Source organism: Cyanistes caeruleus, chromosome 14, assembly GCF_971803275.1.
Source record: "Cyanistes caeruleus chromosome 14, bCyaCae1.hap1.1, whole genome shotgun sequence".
Classification (NCBI taxonomy): domain Eukaryota; kingdom Metazoa; phylum Chordata; class Aves; order Passeriformes; family Paridae; genus Cyanistes; species Cyanistes caeruleus.
Genome location: NC_141714.1, coordinates 1,430,321 through 1,457,830, shown reverse-complemented (window position 1 = coordinate 1,457,830; position 27,510 = coordinate 1,430,321). Strand labels below are relative to the sequence as shown.

Here is a 27,510-nt window from a genome sequence, read left to right as displayed (position 1 = left end):
GGCTGCCCTCAGAGCTGCCCCCTCAACCTCGTGATGCCCTCAGGGATTCCTAAACCTCACTGAGCAGCTCTGGACAGTGCTGGGGCAACATAGGAATGGCCTCTTGTGTCTGCCCAGGGCAGCTTTGGCTCTGTGAGGCCAGAGGTGAGAGCAGAGGTGCCCACAGCCCTGCCCAGAGCAGGACCATGGCCAGGTAGGGAAGGCTTTCTGATGCTGGAGAAGCCATTGTGCAGATCCCTGCAGCCTGAACTCCTGTCCCATGGTCCCTGCGGCCGAGGGTGACAGCAGGGAGCTGCACTGGGCCCTCTGCCCCGTCACATCCACATTCCCACGGGCAGCACCTTCAAAACCCACCCGTGTTTCGTTAACCCTCCATCTCCTCCTCAGCATCCCTGGGGACCAGCACTGAGGATCCCTGGGGAGGCTGAACTCGCTGCTGGCCCAGGGAACATCCACGAGGAGAGCTCGGATCCGCTCTCCTCGGTGTCTGCGGTGCGGGGGGACGGCGGCAGCTCCTTCCCTCTTTGTAGTCAGCGCAGAGAAATCGGCACTTTCAGGGCATGAGTCATCTGACCTATTTAGCCATCTTAGGAAGAGATGAATGACTCCTTCTGAGGGCTCCTCTCTCTCTCTCTGCTGTCTAGACAGCCAAGCTCTGACTGCAAACACCTTCCCTGGCTCTCCTGAGCCCACCAGGGCTCATCCTTCCCGGGATGCCGGGGATGCTCCAGGCACGGGGCTGGGTCACACATGGGCATCCTCAGGGGGATCTGAGCCTGGCCTGACTTGGCTCGCTCCGGGCCAGGGGAGATTTCAACACCAGGAAGGTGGAAATGCACTTCTGGAAAGCTTTGTCTGTGGCTAAGGAGGATTTCATGGAGCTGAGTTGGGGCAGGACAGAGCTGGACATCTCAGCTCTGAACAAGCTCTGTCAGCCAGGAGCAGCTGGGGTTTTACTGCAGGCTCAGCCCCAGGGTGGCTCAGAGCCACAGCTCACCTGGAGAAGGTGCCATGGGGTGCTCGAGCCTGGGGAGCCCCTCCTGCTCCTCACACAGATGCAAAACAGAAAATGACTGTGCACTTCAAAGAATCACCTAATCTTAGGGGGAAAAACCAATTTCTGCAGGTTTTTTGTCGTTCCTGGGACCATTATGACTTCCTTCAAGCAGAAGGAAAATGTTCAAGTGATCAATTAACATCTTTTTCAGATCAGCATGGTCATGGTTGCAGTTCAGCTCCTGAGCCTTCCTCCAGGGGACCACAGTAGAGAGACCCAGGGATGCCAGGGGATTTGGTGGAGTGAGGACAGGGAAGGCTTGGGAAGGTGGCACCGACAGGGCTCTAACACAGTTAACAGAAAGCTGCACATCTGGGAATGAAAGTGCTTGGCTCTGTCCAAAAGAGAGGGACTTTGGCACTGAAAGGAGCCAATGGGTGACAAATGGCCCGGAGCCATCTTTTGTTTGAAGAGCGGGGGAAGAGTGAGTCACAGCAGGGATTGGGCTCGCATCTGTGCTCCAGAGCCCTCAGGCACATCCTGGATGCCGGGGATGAGGCTTTGGAAGCGATTTTGGAAAGCGGGCTCGGATAGCAGAGACTCCACGGGCAGGGAGAAGCAGGGAAGCAGCCTGGGAGAAGGGGTTATGGTGAGAGACGAGGAGGATGAGCGGTTCTGATTCAGCACCGGGGTTGGGAAGGCTCTTCAGCAAAGCCTGGCCTAGGGAAACCCTCCCAGGAAAGGCAGGACTTGCAGAGAGAGGAAACAGCTTCAGCCCAAGCCAAGGGGTGGACACTGAAGGTGACAAAGGAAGGAGGAGTGAGGGGAGTGCCACTGACCTTGGGATTGATCAGCCACCAAATCTGTGAGCAGGGTCCTCATGCCCTGCAGGTGCTGGGGTAAAGCTCCACCAGCTGTGTGAGGAGAGCTCTGGAGCACAGAGCCCCTGAGGATGAGGATGTCAGGACTCTGTACGGGCAGGGCTTTGGGATGCCCAGCCCTGGGGTGTGCACAGGGAGCAGAGGCACCAGCCTGGCCCAGGAGCTGCTGGGGTATGGCCCGAATTCCTCCAGTTTTGGGCTAAACCCAGCTCCAGGTGCTGGGGAAGGAGCCAGGAGCTGCAGCTCCTCCTGAGGAAGGCACCCATGGCCCCACTGCGAGAGGTTTGGGACCATGCTGGAATCTCTGTGGGGTGACTGGAAGCCCCCAGGCACTCAGGAATTTCTTACCTAAGCCCCCCCTCTTTGCTCCTGCCCTTTGCCACCCCAGCCAGCCCTTCCTCAGGGATCTGGGACGGCTGCAGCAGGGAAGCCCAAGCAGGATTTTGGAGGTTTGAGCATCAGAAGATTCCCAGGGCAGACCTCATGCAGGATAATCCCCCCGGTTCTCAGCCCCTGCCCAGCCATGCAGCGCCCCAGGCAAAGCCTGAGCTGTGCCCCAGCCAGCACAGAGACAAGAACGAGACCACCTTCAAAATTAATATATATTTTTATTGAATAGTTGCTCTAAGTGGGCTTGTGAAGCCACCCATAGAATCACTTCTTTCACCTCAGCAGTGGTTCTGTAACAGTTATCAGCTTTGCAAGAGAAGGAAACCAAACAGAAGAGGGTGCAGTAAAATAAATAGGTTTTGGGTTGTTGTTTTTTTTTTTTTTTCTCTTATCTTTAAAATAAACTTTTCAAATAAATACTTTGGTTTTTTAATTATTTTTTTTTCCCTTAGAAGGTACAAGAGTATTGTGAAAAAAACCAGCCATCAGGTTATAAACATATATTATACCTTATAGAAAGGAACTGGAAGGGAGAGAGCCGGGGAGGGATCCTGAGGGAGGCTGTACAGAAGGGCTTTGTACCCAGAAACTTGGGATGGGAGCCCTGGGATCCTGGGCCTGTCCTGGGGGATCTTCCAAGGAGAGTTTTGTGCTGAGGACACCGGGGGAGGAGGAGGAGGATGCGGAGGCGCTGCCAGGAGAGCATCCCGATGGAAAAGGGGGGAAGGGGCGAGGTGGGGATGGGATTGGGACTCGGGGTGTCCTTGGCACAGAGCTGTGGGACCTCCTGTGCCAGGCCCAGCTCTCGGGGTGGGACTGGTCCTGCTTGTGGTGGAGCCCTTTGGGCACAGAGCCTCCCTCACACGTTCCCCAGAGCCCTTCCCATCCATCCAAAACCCCTCGTGCCTGCAGTGCCCCAAGGAACCCCGGGCCTGTGTCCCCAGGGGATGCTCCTGCAGTGTCACCCCGAGCAGGAGAACAGATCCCAGCTCCCAGGGTGACTCCAGGAGGGTCTGCAAGAGATCTTCAGATTTCAGATCAGATTTCTCCTGCTGCCAAGAGAAATACCCAAAGCAAACTGAGCCCAAGAGGCCCCAGCTCAGGTTGGTTTGGGCTGCCTGGATCAGTGAGCACCCCATGGGCTCCATGGGCTCCTTGGAGGAGCCAAGGCTGAGCTGGATCCCGTTAAAGACCAAGAGTGAGCTCTGGGCTGGGGTCAGCCCTTATCACATCCCCATCACAAACATTCGGCCTTCCAGTGCCGGAACACTCCCAGATTTTCTCCAGCCTCGGAACATCCCAGGAAAGAGCAACAGCAGCGGGGCTGGGAACAGGAGTTTAGGGCTCCAATCCTGTGCCAATCCCTCAGCAGATGCCCTCATCCCTCTCTCCCACACTCCAGGGCCATTCCCAATCTCTGATTCCAGGCTTTGGCACCTTTCGGTCGTTGGCATTTGTCCTCCCTCCATTTGAGCTCACCCCTGGGCATGGGCAGAGATTTTATGGGAATCTGGGGGTCACAAAGGGCTTCCCCCTGCTCTTTGAGGCACTGATGTTTCTCAGGGATGGGTGGACAGCAGCCCAAGGACCTTCCAGCAGGAGGTCAAATGGATGGGACACTCCAGTCTGGTCCCATGACCCCTCCCCACCAATGCTGGGACTGATTTGCCAGTGGGGAAAAAGGGGAGTGGGACCAAGGGAAGCCTTGGAGGAAGCAAGAACCATCAGAGGTTCTTGCATGGATAGAGCTTTGGACTCCTGGGTGGGAAAAGGAGGCTCTGGATGGGGAGCAGAGCAGGGCCAGCTCAGGTCCTGCTCAGCAGCTCCTGCCTCCTGCTCCTTTGGCACCTGAGTCTCTCTCCCTGCCCCAATCTGCCCCCAGCCCTGCACATTCCCCAGAAAAGGAAAGACAACAAGCCAGGAACGCTCCCTCACAAGGTGGCTCCATCCCTGTGGGAGAGCAGAGGGCTCCAAGTGCGACGCTCCCAAAAGAAAACCAAAAAAAGACACGTCAGGACAGAGAGAAAGCCCAAGCGCTGGGACAGGCAGCCAAACACCCCCAGCAGCTGGGATCTGACTCACGGAGGGTGGGGCAGGAAAGGGGCTCCCAGCCCCAAGCAGAACTGGGGCTCTCTCCACAGGCAAAGCAAACAGCCAAGGTGGGGATGGAGCAGGATGGATCCAGTTGGGAAAAGCTCTGGGAAAGAATCTGAGGCTGCCCACAGCCTTCCCCACCATGGGGGAGCTTTGTGGACCAGAGCTTCTGGTGCTTCCCGAGCTCTCCAGCCTGCTGAGAGCGAGGAGGGGAGATGTGCCGAGGGCCCCAGCTCGAGTGGGGAGCAGGAATTCCAGGTGGAGGCACCTGGCCCACGAGCAGGGCAGAGACCTGAGGCTGAACTCCTCCAGCCCCTGCAGGTCCTGGATGCGGCTTTGTGTCTGCCCTCGGTGAAAACAGAGCCCTGCTCTGGTCCCTCGGTGCCAGCTGGAGCTCTCCTCCTCTCCACTTCCTAGAATCATGGAATCATTCCTGCTGGAAAAGCCCTCTAGGACCACTGAGTCCAAACATCCACCCAGCACCGAACCATGTCCGCAGATTTTAAATCCCTGCCCTTCTACACTCTGGGTATTTGATAGAATGCGTCTCCCAGATTTGTCATTTCGAGGAGAGGAGACGTTCCAGAGCCCTGGCCATGCTCCTCAGCTCCCAGCAGGCTGTGGCACCATTCCCTGGTTGGAAAGGAGCTCCTGCCCTGACCCAGGAGGAGCCCCTTGGGTGGAGCCCAGCTCCTGCAGGTAACAGAGCAGGCTCTGGGGAGCTGATCCATGGGGCAGCCTGCTCCTCATCCCCCAGCTCCAGCACCTGGGGGAGGTCACCCCGCGCTCGCATGACTTGGGAGGCCGTGAAAATGATGAAGCTTCACATGTTGAGTCATTCCACCATCAGGAGAGGAAGCAATGAATTGCAAAGATACAGAGGTGGTAACTAAATTTACAAGTGGGATCCGTTTAAAAAGGAGGAGGAGAAAAAAAAAAAATCAAAGTAGAGCAAGTTGGAAAATTCTGTTCATTAGTTTTCTTTAAAAAGTTTCAATGAACTGTTTCACATTCTCATTCAAGGGAGACAGTTCCTCCAACCCACAGGGAAAAAGGGACCTTTTCTCCCTAAAAACGCTCTCTGGTGTTTATGAAGAAGGAGTTTAATCAGCACCAATAGAAGAGTGAACTGAGCCTTCCAAAGGAAGGAGGCTCCTGGAGGAAGTGTCTCCCCACAGCCTCACCTGGGAGTAGGGAGCAGAGCAATTGTTGGCATAAGGATTAATGTGTTTGCAATGCATTTTGTATTTGCTGCCCTGGGAATGATCTTACAGGGGTTCACAGGGCATCCTCTGAGAAAGTCATGGCTTTAAAATCCAAATGATTCCGGGGTCCAGGCTGGCCTCGGGGATGGAGCATGCACAGATGGGGCTCTGTCCTTTCCTAATGCCAGGAGATCCCTCTGCATCGTCCTGAGACACCCACAGATCCTTCCCCAGGCTCTGGGTGAAATCAGGGAGAGGATTTCACTCTTGTCCGCAACATTCTCCAACACAAACCTCCCACCAGGGGTGGGATTCATCCCCCCCTTCCCCACGGAACCTCGGAATCAATGTTTGGGTGCCATTTGAGTCAGGGGAGCCGGGCACAGCCAGCACAGGATTTAATGAATAATGCTTCCAGGCGGGATGAATCACTGCCTGGAACCACTTCTCCCCGCAACAGAAGGAGCTTGGATCCACCACGGTTTTTAGAAAGCGAATGGATGGAAGGAGGAGTTCCACAGTGAGATTCCACTTCTGCCTCACCTCCCAGCCAGCGCTGGATCCCCCCCCTCCCTGCAGAGCAGACCCCCAGGCAACCCCTACCCCTGCCTTTCCCCTCTCCCGACAACCTGGGAACAAGGGTCTGGGATTAGCAACAAACTGACTGGGAAATCACCTTTTCCAGCATGTGCAAGTGCACCAGGAAGCCAAACCTTGTACCTGGCACCGTTCACAGCAGTATCATGATTATTATTAGTAATAGACCTACCCATCCTAACGTTATATTTATATCTACAAAAATAGATCCACAGAACTCTACGGAAGGAGGCGGCTGGGAGGAGGCGACGGACGGGCCCTGGGAGCTGGGTCTGGGAGAAGCCAAGGGATGTGTTGCATATATTCAATATATGAATATATGTGTTGCATATATTCCTCCAGGGACACTTTTCCCTCCTCTCTGCGCTCACACACCTGGCAAGGGGGACAGGCTGGCTCCAGGACGCCATCCCCGCTCCAAACTCCCCCAAATGACGCCAGCGGGGTCCCAGGCAGGAGCTGGCAGTACCCAGAGATGAGCCCAGGAGCAGCAGGAGAGCCCCAGCCGGGGTTATCATCATCATCATCATCATCATCATCCCGGCGAGGCAAGGCAGAGTGCTGACCTGGATCTCAGCATCGTCTGCTCCATGGAGAGCCCGGCCCCAGCGGCACCTCCAGCCCCATTCCCGAGGCTCCAGAACCCCTCAGGGAGGAGAGGCCTCAAAGGAAACGTGGCAGGGAGGGAAGGTCGGTGTCCCCAGCTTCGACACCCCCTCCTGCTCCCCGTGTCCTCCAGCTCAAGGCGGGGTGACAGAAGCCCCCGCTGGGGAGTCCCCGGAGCGGTGCCTGCTCACAGTTGGCCTTGCCGTGTTTTTTTAAAGTGAATTCAGTGCTGGTGGAAGGTACCAGATCGGGGATCGAGCACGGAGCCGGTGCCCGTGGCATCTGCTGGCTGGTGAGACGGAGCCAGGCGGCAGCTCCCACCTCAGGCAGCCCTCCAAGGCCTGGAGAAATGAATGGCAATTTCCAAGCAGCTCCTTGTTCTCAGCCAAATCCCAGAGGGGACCTTTCCCTCGCTGCAGTCGGGCAGGAGCGAGTGGGCTGGGCTGCCTCCGATAGCTCCTTCCCCTGCCAGAAGGTTTCTGAAGCTTCCCACACCTTCTCTTCCTCTTTGAGACAGAAAAACACAGTGCCACCTCATTTTGGAGCTCGCTCGCTTCTCCCAGCGGCTTCCAAGCCTGGAGGAGACCCCTTGGCAGCCCAGCCCCTTGGGAAAAGGGACCTGTGGCCAGCTGAGGGGAGAAAGGCCAACCACGGAAAGTGCTGGAGAGGGAGGAAGAGTGGGAGGAGGAGGTCTGGCTCCCGAGGGGCTCTGGCACAGGGACGCACTGAACCGTCTCCTCCCCCGTGGATAAGGACCACGCTGTGGGGCAGCTCCCAAAACTTCTGAGACCGGAGTCCTGAGGGGCCTCAGGTACCCCCGCCGTGGGGGCAGAGCCCCGAGGACCCTCTGGGTCACCTTTCCCTGTGGGACACAGCCAGAGAGGGCACCCTCAGCTCGCCCTGCCTCTCCCGTCCCTCTCCCGAGTGTGCGAAACCAGCGGTGTCCCCGGCTCGGTGTCCCCGGCTCGGTGTCCCCAGCTCGGTGTCCCCAGCTCGGTGTCCCCAGCTCGGTGTCCCCCGGCTCGGTGTCCCCGGCTCGGTGTCCCCGGCTCGGTGTCCCCCGGCTCGGTGTCCCCGGCTCGGTGTCCCCAGCTCGGTGTCCCCAGCTCGGTGTCCCCAGCTCGGTGTCCCCGGCTCGGTGTCCCCGGCTCGGTGCCGGCTCCCCCGGCCGCCCAGCCCGGGTGTCCCAAAGCCCGGGGGACCCCCAGGTCACCCGTCTCAATCAAAAGGTGATGGTGAGGAGGGGGGAGCAGTGCGGAGCAGAGGGGGGATGGAGCAGAGAAGAGGAGGGGGAGGAAGAGGAGCAAAGCCCGCTTCTCCTCCTCGGGAGGGTCATACCGGCTTGTCCAGCGTTTTGGGGAAGGGCGTGCCGCTGGCGGAGGAGATCTTTCTGCAGACCGTGTTGGTGTGGCTCTGGCAGCGGCAGCCGGGGCGTTTCAGGCCGTCGTAACCCCGCTGGCAAAGTTTGAGGCAGCCCAGGGTGGGAAAGTAGCAGCAGAGGCAGGGCAGGAGGAGGGACAGGACGCTCATGGCAGCCCAGCGGGCGCAGCAGGAGCCCGGCCCGCAGGAGCAGGGGTCATCGGCGCAGGTGTCCTCGTCGTCGGTGGAGCAGTGGTAGAAGAGCCCCTTGACGCAGCAGAGGCAGGTCCCGTAGTCGAGGAGGCTCTCTGCGGAGCAGAGGCAGCGCTGGTTGCAGAGCCAGCAGGAGGGCAGGCTGCGGGCAGCCGTGCAGCGGGGGCAGCGGCAGCGCCCGCAGGCCTCGCACAGCAGCAGGTGCCCGTGCCCCGCCGGCTGCTCCGAGCCCTTCCGCGGAGAATCCTCCGCCTTCAGCTCCCCTCCGAGGGGCTGCGTCCGCACCAGAGAGTGCCCGGAGTGCGACGGGGTCAGGCTGCTCAGCAGGCGCTGCTCGGAGGCCGCGGTGCTCTGCGACACCGAGCTGGCCGTGCTCGAGTGGCTCAGGTGCGGCTGCAGGGGCATCTGGTGCTGCTGGCTGTGGCTGCGGTGCAGGTCCTGCAAGGTGGAGGACGCCAGGCGCTCCTGGGGCCACTCCTGCTTGTGCGGGGGCTGCGAGAGCGAGGGGTTGGAGCGGGTTTGCTGGAAGCACGCCGCCGGCCTCTCCACGTAGTTGTTGCTGGCGCGGATGGAGCGGATTTGGTCGATGGACAGGACCTGCTGGAAGTCCTCGGCGGGTGGGTCCATGGTCTCGTCGCAGCTGAGTTCAGCCACGCTGGAAGAGAGCTGCATTTCCAGGAGCCGGGAGACCCTGCGGCATCAGGGCACATCTAAAAATCCTAAAGGATGGGGCAGGAAGAGAGAAAACATCCCCGTTACGTGATCCGTCCATCCCGGTCATTGAATCACAGACTGCCTCGGGATGGAAGGGACATTAAAGCTCATCTCACTCCAGCCCCCTGCCGTGGGCAGGGACACCTTCCTCTGGAGCAAAGCAGGGCTGGAGAGCTCCAAATGAAAGGATTTCCAGCAGTCAGATCCGAGCAGTTCCGTGCCTGGGAACGGACACGTCCCGAGGGAAGGGCTGCCGGATCTGCCCCTCGACCCCGGCGGGCACAGCCTCTCTCCGAGCTTTTTTTGAGCCTCTCGTGTCCTTCCAGAGGATTTCCCACCCCTCACCAGCACCTCCTTCTCCCTGCCCGGGGATGTGTGCTGGGCCTGTCCAGAGGAGGGGAAATGGGAGCGGTGACAGATCCAGAGGCACAGCAGAGCTGGGAACGCCGTCCCCTTCAGAGCTCTCTGCCTTGGGGGCTCCCAGCACACCCTGAGCAGCCTTCTGCTCCCATTCCCTGCACACACTGGGAGCACTGGGACGGGGAATCTGAGCACGGTTAACTCCAGACACTGACAAATTCCAATCACGGAATCGTTAAGGTTGGAAAAGCCCTCTAAGCTCAGCAGCTCCAACCAGCCCAGCACCAGAACCGTGTCCTCAGGTGCCACATCCAGTTATGGGCTTTTTTTTTCTTTTTAACACTTCCAGGGATGAAATTGCAACTAATGAGCCCCACGTTTGGCCAAGGACAGGGCTGTCCCACAGACCCCAAGTGCTGCTGGACCGCAGCATCCCAGTGCCCCATGCAGAGCCCGGGAGCCAATCTGCTCCCATCAGGAGCTCCGGGAAGGGCGGGTTTCCCTCCCAGCCTGGCACAGGCACGAGGGAAGGCAGCCTTGGCACAGACAAACCCTGCCGTGCCCCTCGCAGCGCCCTGCCGTGCCCCTCGCCGCTGTTTTCAGGACACGGCGCCTCCCGGCCGGCAGCAGAGCCCAGGACGGTCAGCGACGCCGAGGACGGGGCGGGGAGGATTCCGTGTCCCACCACTCCCCTTCCTGGCATGTTTGACCCCATGGCTCCATCTCCAAACCCACATCTGCCAGAGCTGGCCAGGGAGAGCCCGGGCTGGGGCTGGGGGAGGACAGGGAGCAGCGGGTGACAGCTCCCGGCTCTGGCAGTGAGGGACACGAAGCTGCCGCTGCTGCCACCTGCACACAGGGGACGGGCATCACCCGCTGCCCTCCAGAGCCTGGCCACCAGCCTCCCCAGCGCTTCCAGCCCACATTTCCACGCGGGATCCGTGATTCCCGTGCAGGCAGCTTCCCCGGGAGCCAGAAGGGGGATGACAGGAGCGATCCCCCCGTGACACCGACTCTGTCCCGGTGGCCGGGCCGCAGGAAAACGCCGTTCCAGGAGGAAACTCCTCCGGCGCTGCCCACACTCGGCAGCCGCCACTTTCATGTAGGTGAAGGGGCCACAGGTAGAATCTGCTCATGCAGCAGAGAGAGGCAGAGGAAAGATTGATTTTCATTAGCTAGGCTGACCTTGAGGAGCGGGGAAAAGCAAAGGCAACTTACTTTGACTGTTCAAGCAAGATCTCGTCTCTCCCATCCCCCTCTCCGGAAAGAAAAGGCAACTGATCCGCTCAGATTTGGGGTTTTCGGGGGAAAACGCCATTCCCCGTGCGGGGAGATGCAGCCAGTGAGGAGTCGCTCACCCAGGACGCCCGCGGGTGATTTAGGGAGCTTTTTCTCTCCCAGCAGTACCAGGAGGGCAGGGCTGGCCCGGGGAAGGGCTGTGAGCGCCCTGCAGGGATGGGAACAGGCCTGAGACAAAGCTCTCGTGCCTGTCACCTGCTGCCACCGAGCTCCGAGCCTCGGAGGGTCCCACTGAAGCCCCGGCACCCCCCTGAGGAGCAGCTGGGACTGTGCCGAGGGGAGCAGGGAGCAGCCTCTGTGCATTCCCACATCCCCCGTGAGCTGGATCCTGTCGGGATGGATCAGCCAGGGAACGATGCTGGTTCCACCCTGCTCCCACCCGGGTGTCCATCCCTGCTCACCTGGGCTCGGTACTCGGTCATTCAGGCTTGAATGACCCCCGTGAGGGTCCTGGGGGGCTGAACCACGGGGACCCCCAGAGGGAGAGACCCCACAGAGGGTCCTGCAGCCACGGAGCCGATGGGGCTGGGAGATAAAGGGCAGCCAAAGGGCTGGCCCAGTACAGGGACCACAAACCGCAGGACTCCTGGAGCTCAGGGGGCACAAGGAGATCCCCGAGCCGGGCTGGGGCAGCAGGGACACCGTGAGGAGGAGCCGAGCCCGGGGGACACAGCCTGAGAGGAGCTGGCCACGGGCTGTGCCGGACACTCCGGGTCTGGGGGCTCAGACACAGCACCCTGAGAAGGACAGATGTTGGGAGCACTCCCAGCACTGGTCCGGGACCCAAATGCCCCCCGAGCTGTGATTCCCAGGCACAGGGATCGGACAGGGACCTGGGCTCGCTGGCTGGGGGGATGGAAATGTCCCCGTGGGAACCAAAAGGAGCGGAACAGAACCTTTGTGGGTTCTCCAGAGGGACTGGACGTCCGGAGCTGGGACCCCCGGAACAGCCCAGTGCCCCCCACTCCCTCCCATCCCTCCCTGCTCCAGCCCGATTCCAGGGCTGCCCGCAGTCCGTATCCAGCCCCACTGAGCTGAGCATCCCCGCGGCTCTGCTGCGCCCCTCCTGCCTACCTGCCCGCCTGGGGGGCCCGGGGCAGCGTCCCCCCAGCCTCCTCCTCCTCCTCACACCCGGCCTGCCAGGCGGGCATGCCAGCCCCGGAAATCGGGCCAGCTTTATGGCCACCACCAGCCCCAAACATATAAAGTTCGTGTGATAATGGGCCAGAGGAGGGATCGTAAAAGCAAATGATTTACAGGCTGGAGGTGGCTGCGAGCCGGGGGCAAGCGGCTCAGGGCGCCAGGTGGGAGAAAAGGGACCCGCTGGCCCTGTCTGGGTGCCGGGGGGAGGCTGCGCCCCCGGCCCCGCTCAGCGCGCAGCCCACGCGGGGCTCGCAGCCGGCTCGGTCCCGCAGCCCCCGCGTCCCCGGGATCCCCGGGCACCGCCGCGCCCGCAGCCCGCTGGTGTGCGGGACAGCCCCCGGGACAGCCCCCGGGACAGCCCCCGGGACAAGCCAGGCGTGACTCGGAGCCACGCTCGGCCCCGGCCGCACCGCCCGCACCCCACGCGTGTGCGGGACCGCAGCCCCCACCGCGCGGAGCCGCAGCTCCCTCGCACGGCCGGCGCCAGCCGGGGACCCCCTCCCTCCGGAGCGGCCCGGGACCCCCGCCCGCTCGGCCCACGCGTGTCCCCCCGCCGCGTTCCGCCGCCGTCCCGCAGCCCTGCGGACTCACCCCGCAGCCGCCGCCGGTCCATCCGCCCGCGGAGCCCGAGCGCGGCGGGGGCAGCCCCGGCCCCGCAGCCGAGCCCCGAGCCCCGAGCCCCGAGCCCCGGGAGCGGCGGGGGGGGCCCCGCGCTCGGTGGGAACGGGAGGCTGGGAGGAGGGAGGAGGAGGAGGAGGAGGGATGGAGGGAGGAGGGAGGGACCTGGCGCTGCCCGGGAGCATCGCGCTCCCCCTCGCTCTGCGCTGCCTTCCCGGAGCTCTTAACGCTTTACCCAAGTGGCGTCATCCCGCTGAAATGGACTCGGCCCATTAGCGGCTCCGCAGAGCCCCGCAGCGCTCCCCAGGCGCCGCTGCCGCCCGGCCCCGCCGCGGGATGCTCAGGGCTCTTTAAACCTTTCCGTCCGGCCCGGGCTCCGTGACCCTCCCGGCGCCCCCCGGGACGGCGCTCCCGCAGCCCGGGCCGCTGTTCCCCCTGCGCCCACCGCGACACCGCCCCTGGGACACGGCAGCGACACTCGGCACGGGCCGGGGTCAGCGCGACACCGCGGGAGGGTCCCCTCGGGCCGGGCCTCAAAGGGCCGGGAGCGGCTCGGCATCCCTCACCTGGGGTTTGATCCGTAAATCGCCGTGAAACGGCCGCGGTCACCTCGCAGAGTCATGGAAAAGGTGGGAAAAGACCTCTGAGGTCATGGAGCCCAACCTTCTCCCAGATGAGCTCTTCCCAGCCGGGACAGCCCAGGTGCCACCCGCCTGCGACACTTCCCGAGAGCCCAAAGCCACCCCCAGCGAGCTCCTGGAGAGACACACCCGGCGGAGAGGCTGGAAAGCAGCTTTTCCGTACCGAGACCCACAGAACCGGCCCACACACATCCCACTCTCCCAGAAACGAAAAGCTAGGACTCAAGGTCCCAGCAGGATCTCCCATCCCGGAGGTTTTCCCAAGTCGCTGCGTGCTCTGCTCTGTCCTTCCTGCTCTCCTGCCCGTGGCTCAGGAGCACCAGGGGTCCCTGTGACCCCCCTCAGCCCCGTTTATAATGAAGTGGACCCGGCTCGATGGTCCCGAAGGCTCAAGGCCACCCTGATGACACCGGCTGTCACCTGTGGGCCCCGGCAGAGCCCCCACCCTCCCCCCATTCCCCTCGGCACTCCCAGGGCGGTCACCCATCCTTGCTGGGAGTGCTCGCCAGATGAGCAAAGCGACACCCCCAGCTCGGGGAGGGCTCAGGATGTGTCTCAGCCACGTGAAGATGAAAGCACGGAGCCCTCGCACCCCCAGGCTGGTGCCCGGGACCGCGGGACCCCCTCGGGTGCCCAGGCTGGATGGCAAACGCAGGGGTGAGGGTGGGACAGCAGGACGGGGACGGGCGAAGGGAAGCACCTGGAGCAAGAGTGACAAATCCAGCTCTGCTGCTTGTGGCTGTAACTGATGGAGACACACTGGGGCGACCCCACGGACCTCAGGGGCTCTCTCACAGCTGATGCCAGCAGAAGCACTGGAACCCCCGAGCTGGGGCCAGGGGCTCCACTCTCCCCACGGTGCCCAGCTGAGCCTTTGCCGTCTCGTTTTCAGGCATTTCTGGGCTGAGGTTTCTCCATCTCCATGGGATCCCACCAGGGATGCTCCTCCAGGAGTTTCTCCAAGAAGGACGAGTCCCTGACAGCATCCCTCAGCCTCGGCTCCAGCTCAGAGCCTCCAGGCTGAATCCCCCTGCGCTCCCACCGGCCCCTCCTCTTCTCCCCATCGCTCCCGGCTCCGTCTTTAAAGGCGCAGAAAGGATCCGAGCTGCCCGATTCCCAGCCGGCTGGCCCAGAGCACCTGACTCCCGGGAGCACGTGTGATGTCCTCCCTTTCTCCCAGCCCCAATCTCTCACTCCCACCTTGAGGTGCCGGTGATTCAGGCTTCCCTCGCTGCCTCGCAGCATCCCAGCGCAGCCCGCGTCGTGCTCAGCCGGCGCCGCTTTATTCCTCGCTCGCTGCCGAGGGAGGGCCAGAAAGGCATGAATGCAGAGTTCCCGGGAGGAGTGGGAGGGTGGGATGAGCCGGGAGAGCAGCAGCCTGCCGCTGAGTTATTGACCACAGCACCGGAGAGCAGGGCTGGGAACCCCAGGGCAGAGCAGGAGAGTTCAGAGCCTCCCCCAAAGGAAGGGTCTGGGATGGAGCCCCCCCCGCCCAGGAGGGGGTTTGGCTGCTGGGAGAGGGATGTGGTTATTCCTGAAGGGAAGGTGTGAGAGCTCTGCGGGTTTCTGGCCGTCCCTCCCCTGGTGGGGTGTGTACAGGGACTGGAGCCCCCTCCCAGAGCCCCCCTGCACCCCACGCCGGCTCCCCAGCTCGCCTTTGGGCTTGGTGCCCCTCCCCAGCCCCGTGGAAATCCCGGGGAAGCGCTGGGGTCCTGCCCGAAGGGATGGGGAGAAGCAGCTCCCGCGTGTCCCGTTGATGTTTGAGGCTCTCGGTGCTTTCCTGCCTGGGCAGCCGGGATGGGGATGGACATCCCGGGGTTCCCAGGCTCCTGCTGCAGACCCCTGCCTTTGGGGAACCCCATCCCCACCAATCCTCAGATCATCAGCAGTTTCTCCCTGCTGGGCTCTTCCTGTTCCCCCTACACACCCCAAACACCTCCCAAAACACGGGGAGTCACTCACTTTCCTTTCCCTTCCCAAAAAGTGTTTCTCTACATCCCCACCTTGGTCACAAATCCCAAGCAGCTCGGTCCGAAGCCTGGAGAACTTAACTGGGATTTTAAAACGACCAGGAGAGCTCAGCACCGTTTCCCACACAGAGATTTTCCAGCTGCCCCTGGGGCTGAGCAGCTCCAGCCCTGGCTGTGGCCACAGCCAGCCAATTCCAGGGAATCAGCCCTGGAGTGGGAAGAAGAGCAGGAGATCCCAGAGCAAGGCTGAAGCTGCCTGATCTCTCCTGCTGCTGTTTGCTGAGCTTGGGCTCAGGGGGAGGGTAATTCACCTCCACTTAGAGACGATGCAGGGGAGGGAGGAAAAAAAAAAGAGAGAGGAGAAAGAGAACACGCGATTCCCCTGATTCAATCAGCCAGAAACAAGGAGGTGCTGGTGCCCTCTAATTTGGAGATTCACAGATTTTAGGGCCAGAAGGGACCGTGATGCTCATCTAGCCTGACAGTCTGTATTATGTAAAAGCCACTTGAAGCCAGACAGTGCCACGAGCTTTTCAGAAGCAACAGCCAGCGCTGGGGAACTTATTAAAGGACTGTGATTCTCCCGAGGTGGGGACATGTGGCTCCCAGCATGCTGGGAGAGGAGGAGGCCAGGTACACCCACCCGGCTGGGCTTCGGCTGAACAGACGGCAGCGCTGGGGGAGAGGAAACATCATTTCCCTTCCCTGCTGTCATGCAGCTCCTTCTCACAGAAACGGGGAGAGAAGCAAGGGAAAAAACCCAACCCCTTCCTTGTGTGTTCCTTTTGAGTGTTCCCTAGTCCCTGGAAAGATAACAGGGATGCTCTGAGACGTTTCTTGCCCATTTCGGGGTCGAACCCCACGGTTCGCAGCCATGGGAGCTGAGCCTGCCTCTCCCGGAGCCGGATCCGGAGCTCCGAGCTCAGCCTGCAGCGGCCGGAGGTGCAGTCATTGACTGCAATGAGAGTTTCCCTCTGAAGATGGAGCCAGGCAGCATAAAACATCAATAAAGCGCTCAGGATGCGTCCCTTAATGAGCTGAGATTGTAACACGCTGCCAGAGCCTGCCGGAGCTGCCCATTCTGTCGGGAGAGAGGAGCAGATTCTGCCGGGGAAGTGTTAAGTGGGTCCTGCTGACTCATTGATGCAGATGGTTCCGGCCCCGCGCGAGCAGGAGCAGGAGCAGGAGCAGGAGCAGGAGCAGGAGCAGGAGCAGGAGCAGGAGCAGGAGCAGGAGCAGGAGCGGCGTCTCCAGGGGCTCTCCAGAGCCCGGAGCAGCAGGGATCCGGCACCCCGGCCCAGCCCAGGGGCACAGGAGGGCAGGGTAGTGATACCCCGTGGCATCATTCCCCATGGCATCATTCCCCATGGCATCACTGCCCCCCATGGCATCACTGCCCCCATGGCATCACTGCCCCCCATGGCATCACTGCCCATGGAATCCTCCCATGGCATCACTGCCCCCATGGCATCACTGCCCCCCATGGCATCACTGCCCCCCCATGGCATCACTGCCCATGGAATCCCCCCATGGCATCACTGCCCCCATGGCATCACCCCATGGCACCACTGCCCATGGCATCACTGCCCCCCCATGGCATCACTGCCCCCATGGCATCACTGCCCCCCCATGGCATCACTGCCCCCATGGCACCACTGCCCATGGCATCACTGCCCCCCCATGGCATCACTGCCCCCATGGCATCACTGCCCCCCCATGGCATCACTGCCCCCATGGCACCACTGCCCATGGCATCACTGCCCCCCCATGGCATCACTGCCCCCATGGCATCACTGTCCTCATGGCATCACTGTCCTCATGGCATCACTGCCCATGGCATCACTGCCCATGGCATCACTGTCCCCCATGGCATCACTGCCCCCATGGCATCACTGCCCCCCCATGGCATCACTGCCCCCATGGCATCACTGCCCATGGCATCACTGCCCATGGCATCACTGTCCCCCATGGCATCACTGCCCCCATGGCATCACTGCCCCCCCATGGCATCACTGTCCCCCATGGCATCACTGCCCCCATGGCATCACTGTCCTCATGGCATCACTGTCCTCATGGCATCACTGCCCCCATGGCATCACTGCCCATGGCATCACTGCCCCCACTGCATCACTGTCCCCATGGCATCACGGTCCCCCATGGCATCACTGCCCCCATGGCATCACTGTCCCCATGGCATCGTTCCCCATGGCATCACCCCATGGCATCACTGCCCATGGCATCACTGCCCACTGCATCCCTGCCCCCATGGCATCACCTGTTGCCCTGAAAACTCAGCTTTTCGATCTTGCTGACACAGTTTCTAAAGACTTTCCCAGGACAGTGACTGTAAACATAGAGATGTGTACATTCTTTCTGATCCACGTCTTGTGATGGACATCTCTCACTGCCAGTGTCGTTGGGAAAGTGTTATCCTGACTATGTCCCAGGAATCCCAAATGTCCCAGGAAACCCAAATGTCCCAGGAAACCCAAATGTCCCGGGAATCCCACATGTCCCAGGAATCCCAAATATCCCAGGAAACCCACATGTCCCAGGAATCCCAATGTGCCAGGAATCCAAATGTCCCAGGAAACCCACATGTCCCAGGTATCCCAAATGTCCCAGGTATCCCCCATATCCCAGGTATCCCGTGTTCTCCAGGCCACCCCAAGCACACCGAGCATCCCACCGGGATCCCTCCTGCTGGTGCTCCAGGTGCTCAGCGCTCCCATCCATCCACCCTGCCGCTCTCCCAGCCCCGCTCCCTCCCGATCCCACCTGTCCCGAGCATCCTCCCTCCCCTGGGTACCACCTCCCTCCCTCCCTCCCTCCCTCCCTCCCTCCCTCCCTCCCTCCCTCCCTCCCTCCCTCCCTCCCTCCCTCCCTCCCTCCCTCCCTCCCTCCCTCCCTCCCTCCCTCCCTCCCTCCCTCCCTCCCTCCCTCCCTCCCCACAGCCCATGGAGCGATCCCAGCTCCCCAGGGATGGATGGCGGGGGCTGGGGGGAATCAGCTCCCCCGAAATTCGGATCCCTCAGCGCTTGGAGTCCCGGTTTCAATGTCACTTTAACTCGAGTGTGCCGGGGAGCGAGGCTCCGGATTAAATTGCCAGGCTGGTCACATGCTGCTGGGATTTGGCCGTAGCTAAGCAGCACCGCCCCCGCAGTCACTTTTTTGGCTGGTGACTCCTCTGCTCGGCGTAAGGCAGAGCCGGCAAAGAATAGGAGAAACCGGAGGGGGAAGGAAAAAAAAAAAAAATGAAATTAATAAATAAATAAGAGAAAAGCAGGCGAGTCATTGTGAATGTCAGGAGCTCCTCGGCTGCGGGTGTGACAGCGATCCTCCCCCTCCAAACCCGCTCCCTGTGAGAGCCAAAGAGAGGATTTCATTAGGATCTGGTAGCAGGCTATTTTCGGAGCTGACATCCTACCCACGGCTAAAAATAGCCTGTCCCCTCCACGCAAACCAGGGTTCCTGTTCTTTCAAACTTTGATAAAACCCCGTGAGGCTCAGACCTTCCCTTCTCCCCACAATTTGCTCCCTTCCCTGCTCCGTTCCTTTCCATCATTCCTCGCCTCTCCTGCTCTCCACCGCTCGTTTCCTGGGTGTTCTCTTCCCTCCAGTCTTGTCTGTACAGAGTGAGGATGGAGCTGGGCTGGGGTCTCCTCCTGCCCAAAATCAGCACCCCACACCCAGCTCAGGGGGTCTGGGGGGCCGGGCAGGCAGACAGGGCTTGAGCCCCTCGGGATGATGCCAGGCACTGCCAAGGTGCATCCCCCTGGAGCCTGGAGCATCCCCCTGGAACCTGGAGCATTTCTGTGGAGCCTGGAGCATCCCCCTGGAGCCTGGAGCATCCCCCTGGAGCCTGGAGCATCTCTGTGGAGCCTGGAGCATCCCCCTGGAGCCTGGAGCATCCCCCTGGAGCCTGGAGCATCTCTGTGGAGTCTGGAGCATCCCCCTGGAGCCTGGAGCATCCCTGTGGAGCCTGGAGCATCCCCCTGGAGCCTGGAGCATCCCCCTGGAGCCTGGAACATCCCCCTGGAGCATCCTCCTAGAGGCTGGAGCATCCCCCTGGAGCCTGGAGCATCCTTGTGGAACCTGGAAAATCCCCCTAGAGCCTCTCTGTGGAGCCTGGAGCATCCCCCTAGAGCCTCGAGCATCCCCCTGGAGACCTGGAACATCCCCCTGGAGTCTGTAGCACCCCTCTGGAGCCGAGGATGCTCCAGGAAGGGACCACCTCCTGTCCCAGGGTATCATCCCCACCAAGGGAAGATGCTTCACTTTGATGCCTGATGTTCACATGGAGATGATCCCAGGATCATTCCAGGACCATGGAAAGGATCCCAAGGCCCATGGCTGGGCTGGGCTCAGGATGTCCCAGCGTGAAACTGTCCCACCTGTAGAGAGCAGCTCCAGCACTCAGCCACAGTCACCTGCAAGAGGGCTCTCCTGAAAACCCTGTCCCTAAAACCCTGTCCCTAAAACCCTGTCCCTAAAACCCTGTTCCATCTGTCCCTCCCTCCCCAGGGCCCACAGAGCCACTGCAGCCGCTGCTGCTGCTGCTGCTGCCCCCTCCCCGAGGGGCTGCTCACAATTCCCTCTCTTCATTAGCACGGCCACCTCCGAGGCAGGTACAGGTATTTACAGACAGCACCTGCCCCCTCCTCCCGGCTCTGTCACAGACAACACACATTTAACTCCTCCCCAGGCTCTGCCTGACACCAGCCCAGCCTGGGGACTTGAAAATCCCACAGCGTGGGATAACCAACCTGTGCAGAGAGACCTGCTGCACTCAGTGAATGCATCCTCCCTGTCCCAGCCCCAAATCTCCCACCTTTCACTGGTGCCAATCCCAAATCTTCCCTTTCTCCCTGCACCCCAGCCTCAAATCTCCCACCTCTCCCTGATCCCAGCCCCAAATCTCCCACCTCTCCCCGATCCCAGCCCCAAATCTCCCACCTCTCACTGGTCCCAGCCCCAAATCTCCCACCTCTCACTGGTCCCAGCCCCAAATCTCGCCCTTCTCCCTGGTGCCAATCCCAAATGTTCCCCTTCTCCCTGCACCCAGCACATTCCCAGCAAAGGCTGTGGCCAGCTGGGCTCTGCTCTCAGGCTGGAGCAGCTTGATCAGGAGACGCCTCCCCTCGCTCATCCCATTTCCCAAAGCAGCAGGGACCAGATCCATCCCCGGCAGCTCGGAGAATCCCCCGGGAGCCTGGCAGAGTGGGTGGGCACAGCACGGGAACATCCAGGAGGATGGGCACTGGTGCCACGGACTCATCCCGGCGCTCGGCTCGCCTTCCCTGGCCCCGCAGCCCCCCGGAGCCCTGGCCGCCGGCCAGCCAGCCATTTCCTGGTAATCTAATCGCTGCAGCACATGAACTGAAAATGCATTTCCTGCCACCGTGCTGTAAAATTTTTATTAATGTAAGGAGAGAAGGCAGCGCTGGCTCCCAGCACCTGGCGGGGGCTCGGTGGGGGTGGCAGCAGTGCCACGGTGATGCTGCGGGAGCATGGACAAATGGGGAAACTGAGGCATGGGTGAGGGCAGCGCCTTGTGGGGAAGTAAAATCCAATGGATGGATGGATGGATGGATGGATGGATGATGGATGGATGGATGATGGATGGATGGATGGATGATGGATGGATGGATGATGGATGGATGATGGATGGATGGATGGATGGATGGATGGATGGATGATAGATAGATGGATGGATGGATGATGGATGGATGATGGATGGATGGATGGATGGATGGATGGATGGATGGATGGATGATGGATGGATGGATGGATGGATGGATGGATGGATGGATGGATGATGGATGGATGGATGGATGGATGGATGATGGATGGATGATGGATGGATGGATGGATGGATGGATGATGGATGGATGGATGGATGGATGGATGGATGGATGGATGGATGGATGATGGATGATGGATGGATGGATGATGGATGGATGGATGATGGATGGATGGATGATGGATGGGTGGATGGATGGATGATGGATGGATGGATGGATGGATGATGGATGGATGATGGATGATGGATGGATGGATGGATGATGGATGGATGGATGGATGATGGATGGATGATGGATGGATGATGGATGATGGATGGATGGATGGATGATGGATGGATGGATGGATGGATGGATGACAGATAGATGGATGATGGATGGATGGATGGATGGATGGATGGATGGATGGATGGATGATGGATGGATGATGGATGGATGATGGATGGATGATGGATGATGGATGGATGGATGATGGATGGATGATGGATGGATGGATGGATGGATGGATGGATGGATGGATGGATGATGGATGATGGATGGATGGATGGATGATGGATGGATGGATGGATGGATGGATGGATGGATGATGGATGGATGGATGATAGATTGATGGATGATGGATGGATGGATGGATGGATGGATGATAGATTGATGGATGATGGATGGATGGATGGATGGATGGATGATGGATGATGGATGGATGATGGATGGATGGATGGATGGATGGATGGATGGATGGATGGATGATGGATGGATGGATGATAGATTGATGGATGATGGATGGATGGATGGATGGATGGATGGATGGATGATGGATGGAAGCCCTGATGCTGAGAGCCCCTGTTCCTCTTGGCTGTCCCCTCCTTGCGGAGGTTCCTGGCCATGAGGGATGGATGGAAGCAGGGAGAGAGGGGCAGGAGTGCCCTGGTGGGTACCACGCATCCCTGGCCTCAGTTCCTGCAGCTCCCGCCTGGCTCCGCGGCCCGGGCTGACCCTCCTGGCTGGCAGAGCCCATCCCATCCCAGCCGAAACACTGGATGAAGGACAAGGAAGAGCCTGGAGCAGGCAGCAGAGAGTGACCGTGGGGCCTGATCTGGCTCGGGAGGCAGCAGGAGCAGCTGCCAGGGAGGAGCGAGGTGCCAGGGCTGGGACACTCCTGTGGCGCTGTTTCCGTGCCCATGGGAGGTGCACGACCCTCAGGATCTCCGTGAAGGACCCGCAGAGCCGGCAGCCAGCCCAGCCCAGCCCAGCCCAGCCCAGCCCAGCCCCCGGTCCCTGCAGGGTGACATCCCCCAGCCCCGGGGGCTCGCGGCCCCGGCCCACCCGGAGCCTGCTGCCTGCAGCGAGGCACAGTTAAATTGGAAAAACACACACAATGACCTCTTGTGGAATGTAGTATGAATATTTGATAGCTCTAATGTAATCATATCCAATCGATACCGGCAGGAATATCTCCCCCCACGCTCCCCGAGCTCTCACTCTGCCCTGTCCCTTCCTCTCTCTCCCTCTCTCTGCCTCGCTCTCCCTTTCATTAATGCATTCTCTACTTTACATTATTTATTAACTTCCTTCCTTTTTTTTTTTTTATTTAGAAAAAATAAATTAAATAACCGTGGTTATCTTGGACCCTCCTGCCTCAGGCTTTCAGGCCAGGCAAAAACTTTCCTGACCTTCTGTCACCTGCTCTCCTTCCTCTGCCCCATGGCCAGGACCCCCTGACACCCCATCCCTCGGTGTTCCCCAACATCTCCCACCCCCCGTGGGTGCCTGAGAGCCCCCAGACCCCCCAGGAATTTCCACTCCTTTCATGAAGATTCCCGGAGCGTGGAAGGAGGTCCCTGAGGGGCTGGCAATGCCTCGGAGGTGGAGGGGCTCCAGCCAGGGCAGAGGGGCAGAGGATCCCCTGTTGCCTCCCGGTGGCTCTGGGGGAGAGGGGAGAGCCAAGCCGCGGTGATCCCGTGCTCCAGGCTCTCCCACACCCAGCTCACCCTTCCCAGGGAAAAGCATCTTCCGAGACAGGCAGCAGGCTGGGGATGGAGGGGTGACAGCGGCGTCCCCCCGGCTGTTTCCCAAGATGCCGTGATCCAAAGAATCTTCCCCAGGGATGGTTCTAGGAGGCTGGAGAGAGGGCGAGGATCCGGTCAGCGCTGGATGGAGACACACCACCCACTGCCGGTGTCCCGGGCACTCTGGGGACACGGTGGGAATTCAGAGAAGGCTGGGGAAAATCACCCGGGCTCCTTTGGAGGATGAGAAGGGCTCCTGACCCCAAAGCAAGGCCGGAGGTTTCCTGCTGCCCAGGGAGGGAAGAGCCGCCCGTGTCCCGCAGCAGCGCGGGGCTGGTGGGGACCTGGGCACGGGCTGGGCTCCTCTGCCAGCTCCTCCGGGAGCCTCGGAGTGCCAGCACTGCCATCCCCGTGTCACCACTGCCATCCCCGTGTCACCGCTGCCATCCCCGTGTCACCACTGCCATCCCCGTGTCACCGCTGCCATCCCGTGTCACCGCTGCCATCCCGTGTCACCGCTGCCATCCCGTGTCACCACTGCCATCCCGTGTCACCACTGCCATCCCCGTGTCACCGCTGCCATCCCGTGTCACCACTGCCATCCCGTGTCACCGCTGCCATCCCCGTGTCACCACTGCCCCGCTCCCCCCACGGCCGCGCTCTGCTGAGCCAGGAAAGCCGAGAGCGGTGTCTGCCAGCCCGAGAGGGGCTGGGACAGGGGGGACATGGGGAAGGTGCAGGGGGAACCCAGGGACACGGGGAAAGGCAGCAGAACCAGGCAGTGGGAGAAAGATGGGATGGAGGAGACCCTGAAGCATCTGCCTCGCACTCTGGGGGCTCTGGGGGGTTCCCCCTAAGGATGTGACCCCCCTCCTCCCACCTGGGAGAGCCTCGGCTGCTCCCACACGGAGCCCACGGGCACTCTGCCTACCCCGGGTCATTTCTGCACCCTGTGGAGCCGAGAGGGAGAGGAGGAATGTGGGGAAAGAGCCCCAGTTTGCAGCACCGAGGTCATCTTTTATCCTCTGTAAAGGGTCCCGGGCTGGGGGCCAGAGAGCCAGGGCAGGGGCTGGGCAGCACCAGATCTGGGACCCCCTGGAGCACCCCTGACACCCCCAGGAAATCCTCACAGCCCAGCAGAGCCCAGAACCTCCTCCATATGGAGCACATGGGGCTGGGAGAAGGGAGCCAGGGCTGGGAGCCTCCCGAGTGGTTCCTGGGACCATGGAAAGGGAGAGTGACCTGGAGCAGAAGGGTGGGCACAGAGACACCTCCCTCCTCAGCCACCTGCGCTCCCCTCACCACACCCGGCTGCTCCGGATCACTGAAGCAATTCCTTTTCCCAGAATTGAGGAAAATTGCTGCCATCCCTGGGAGAAACTGCTCTGTAGCAGGAGACAGCAGCGCTGCTGGGATGTGGGACCCCAGAGAGGAGCTTTGTGAGCCATCCAGGCTTGTCTTGGCTGGGAGAAGTTGGAGTCTCCTGCACAAGGACCTGAGGGATGGGGGGGACACCCACATTCCCTCCCCTACAGAGAGGACACCTGAGGGGGTCCCCAGGGCCCCTCAAAGACCACAGAGAGTGAAAGGCTCCATTCCGATGGACAGATGGCCCCAGCGCCTTCCTGCTCCAGCCTTTCCCAGCGCTCCTCTCCTCTGGTACCTCCCACATCCTCGTTCACCCCGCAAATCTCCAGGCACTCATCCCCTCAGCCCTCTCAAATGCTTCTCCCAGCCCAGGGATGCTGGGGAATCAGGGCTCGCACCTCCCCTGGAGTCACCCCGATATCCCAGGGAAGATGCTCTTCCCAGAGGAGCCTCAGAAGCTTCCCGAGCTCATCCCACCCCCGTCAACCCTTGCCTTGAACCACCCCTGTCCCAGCCAGGGGAGCACGGAGCTCCCAGGGCACAGATGGCAGGAGCCGTGGGATAACTCCTGGCATCGCTCAGAGCAGCGAGCACCCCCTGTGCCCCTGCCCGAGGTCTGGGACAGCCTCAGGCATCACCAGGTGGGGCCTCTCAGGTGGGACCTGCCTGGCTGGAGCGGCTGAAGCTCCATGAGGGGAGCAGAGCCCACCCCTGAGCCCGGATCCGTGCACGGTCCCAGGGCAGGGTGAGCCGTGGGTGTCACCTGCAGCCCAGAGGGGTGTCCCTGGAGGGGACACCAGGGCAGGCAGAGGGAATGTGGTGGCAAGGAGATGCTCTCCTTGTGGATGTCCCCTGAGCTGGTGACAAAGGCAGCAGGGACAGCTGGCAGAGGCCGAGATAATCGGAGAGAAACCGTGACGTAAGGCCAGGGGAAGTGGGGTCCTGGCCTTTCCCAGGCTCTGCCGTGCTCCACGCTCCACTTCCCTGCCAGTGCATCAACCACTGGAGAGCAACCAAGGGAACATCAGCCAGGACAGAACAAACAAACATCCGAGTTTGGGCTTCCTTCCTTCCTTCGAATAACCAAAAAAATAACAGAGAGAGAGAGAGAGAGATGGGGAATTCAATTAGATTTAACAAGACAGACACAAGTCATATAAATAAGCATTTGTGTTTCCATGGGGACAGGATGCATTCCTGGGAGCGGGAGCTCGGCCCTGGGGAGAAGCAGAGCCGGTGATGCCGCACGTGGCCCCAGGTGGAGCAAAAGGGACCAGAATCAGCATCAGCCCCGTGGCTCTGAGAGCCCTCGGAGCACCAGGAGCTCTCCCTGCACCCCCAGGTCCCACACACAGCCTGGCTCTGCAGGAACTCACAGCCTGCTGGGGGGGAAATCCTGCTGGGAGAGGCTGTTCTCCTCCTCCTGTTTCATTCCAACAGCAATGAGAGCGATTGAGCACAAAGCAGGATGTCCCTAGAAATGTTCAGGCCAGGCTGGATGGGGCTTGGAGGAACCTGGGACAGGGGAAGGTGGAGCTGGGATGGGATGAGCTTTAGGGTCCCTTCCAAGCCAAGGTAGGTCAGCACCAGGAAAGAAGGAATCAAATCCCAGGTGGAGGAGAACGAGGAGATGTCTTAGCCCTGAAATTGTGGTGTACAGCTCAGGTATGACTGACCCATCAGGCTGGTTTATCCCTGTGAGCCACGGGGTGCGCTCTGAGCACAGCCACGAGCAGAGGCACCACTGCTGAGGAAGCTGAGATCCAGAGACAGGCTCGAGCAGAGAGGATGGGAGAAGTGAAACACCTCGCCCCAGGGATGGAAGAACAAACCCTCTGTTCCCAGAGATAAAAGAGAACTTCAGTTTCTGTACTAGAACCGCTCATTCTGAAAGCTGAAATGACCCATGGTGGTAATTTTGAGAAAAACTACCAAAACCCTGTCAGGGATTTGATGATGGCAGAGCTCCGGGCTGCTGCTGCTGACGGGAATTAAAACCACGAGAGAACAATTTCTTGTGGAAAAGTCTCCATGGCATGGCAGGAGAGACTCCTCTCCCCAAGTAAACTGAAAGAACTGACTGAAAACATCAAATTTGTCTCTTTGTGTTGTCAGTGGGGAAAAAGAAAGGAAATGTGGGGGGAGGAGAAGTGTCCTGAAGGTTTATTATGATTTTTTATTATTTTTATTTTAATTCTTTAATAAAGGAATAAAAATAATAATTAAATAATTATTTGTAACATAATACCAAATACAATAAATATAATTTCTTCATTAATGATTTATTATGGTGATTATATATTATATATATTTTTATCTATTATGTGCATTATATATTATATTATATATAATATATATAAGATAATATATATAATATATATTATAACGATTATATTATATATAATTATATATAATAGATAATAAAAACTATATATTATTATATTATATTACATTGTATTATATTATATTACATTATATTACATTATACTACATTATATTATACTACATTATATTACATTATATTATATTATATTATATTATATTATATTATATTATATTATATTATATTATATTATATTATATTATATTATATTATATTATATTATATTATATTATATTATATTATATTATATTATATTATATTATATTATATTATATTATTATATAAAATATATTATATATAATTATCTATTTTATATATTATAATATATAATTATATTGTATATAACTATAATGATTTATTAATGATTAAATATTTTAATTAATTTAACTAAATTCTTTTAATTAGGTTAATAAAGTTTTTTAATATACTTTTTAAATTACAATTTTAATAAATTTTAATAAATTAATTTTTAACATTTTTTTTATATCCTTAAAATAAAAAGGTCCTCGGAGGGGGAGGGTCGGGGCACTCATCAATGGACTTTGCCACCATGTCCCCTTCATCCTCCTCTTCTTCTTCCTCCTCTGGGGTGGCAGCGATGCTGTTCCAGCTCGCATCGTCATCCACCACCCACCAACTTATGGGAAAACCCCTCTGTACTGTGAGTAGAAAGGATCAGCCGTGGTTCCTGCTGCTCTCTTGTGGAAATGGCCACAAGATTCCCTGGGAAACGTGAATTCCGTGTCCTCACCTTGGCCAGGAGCATCCCCCGTGCGGGGAGAAGCTCGGCGTGCCCCGCGCATCCCCCGGGTTGTGCCGGGCGGGGAAGGGACGGGTTCCTGCCCAGGGGAGGATGCGCCGGTGG

The 27,510-nt window shown here is 59.1% G+C and overlaps 1 protein-coding gene across 4 annotated transcripts; it reads right to left on the bottom strand.

The window, feature by feature from the left end:
- Nucleotides 1-2,466: 2,466 nt before the first annotated feature.
- Nucleotides 2,467-14,680, bottom strand: SPRY3 (sprouty RTK signaling antagonist 3). 4 transcript variants are annotated; one of them, XM_086850266.1, is made up of 2 exons: nt 14,318-14,680; nt 2,467-9,061 (listed from the first exon to the last, which is right to left on the bottom strand). In XM_086850266.1, exon 2 carries the CDS (start codon nt 9,012-9,014, stop codon nt 8,103-8,105), a length of 912 nt encoding a protein of 303 aa, XP_086706392.1. In that variant the 5' UTR covers nt 9,015-9,061; nt 14,318-14,680; the 3' UTR covers nt 2,467-8,102. The 4 variants fall into 4 exon arrangements, with proteins under 4 accessions (XP_086706392.1, XP_086706391.1, XP_086706390.1 ...); XM_086850265.1 differs by lacking the exon at nt 14,318-14,680 and adding an exon at nt 13,043-13,556; XM_086850264.1 differs by lacking the exon at nt 14,318-14,680 and adding an exon at nt 12,450-13,008.
- Between the last annotated feature and the right edge of the window lie 12,830 nt (nt 14,681-27,510).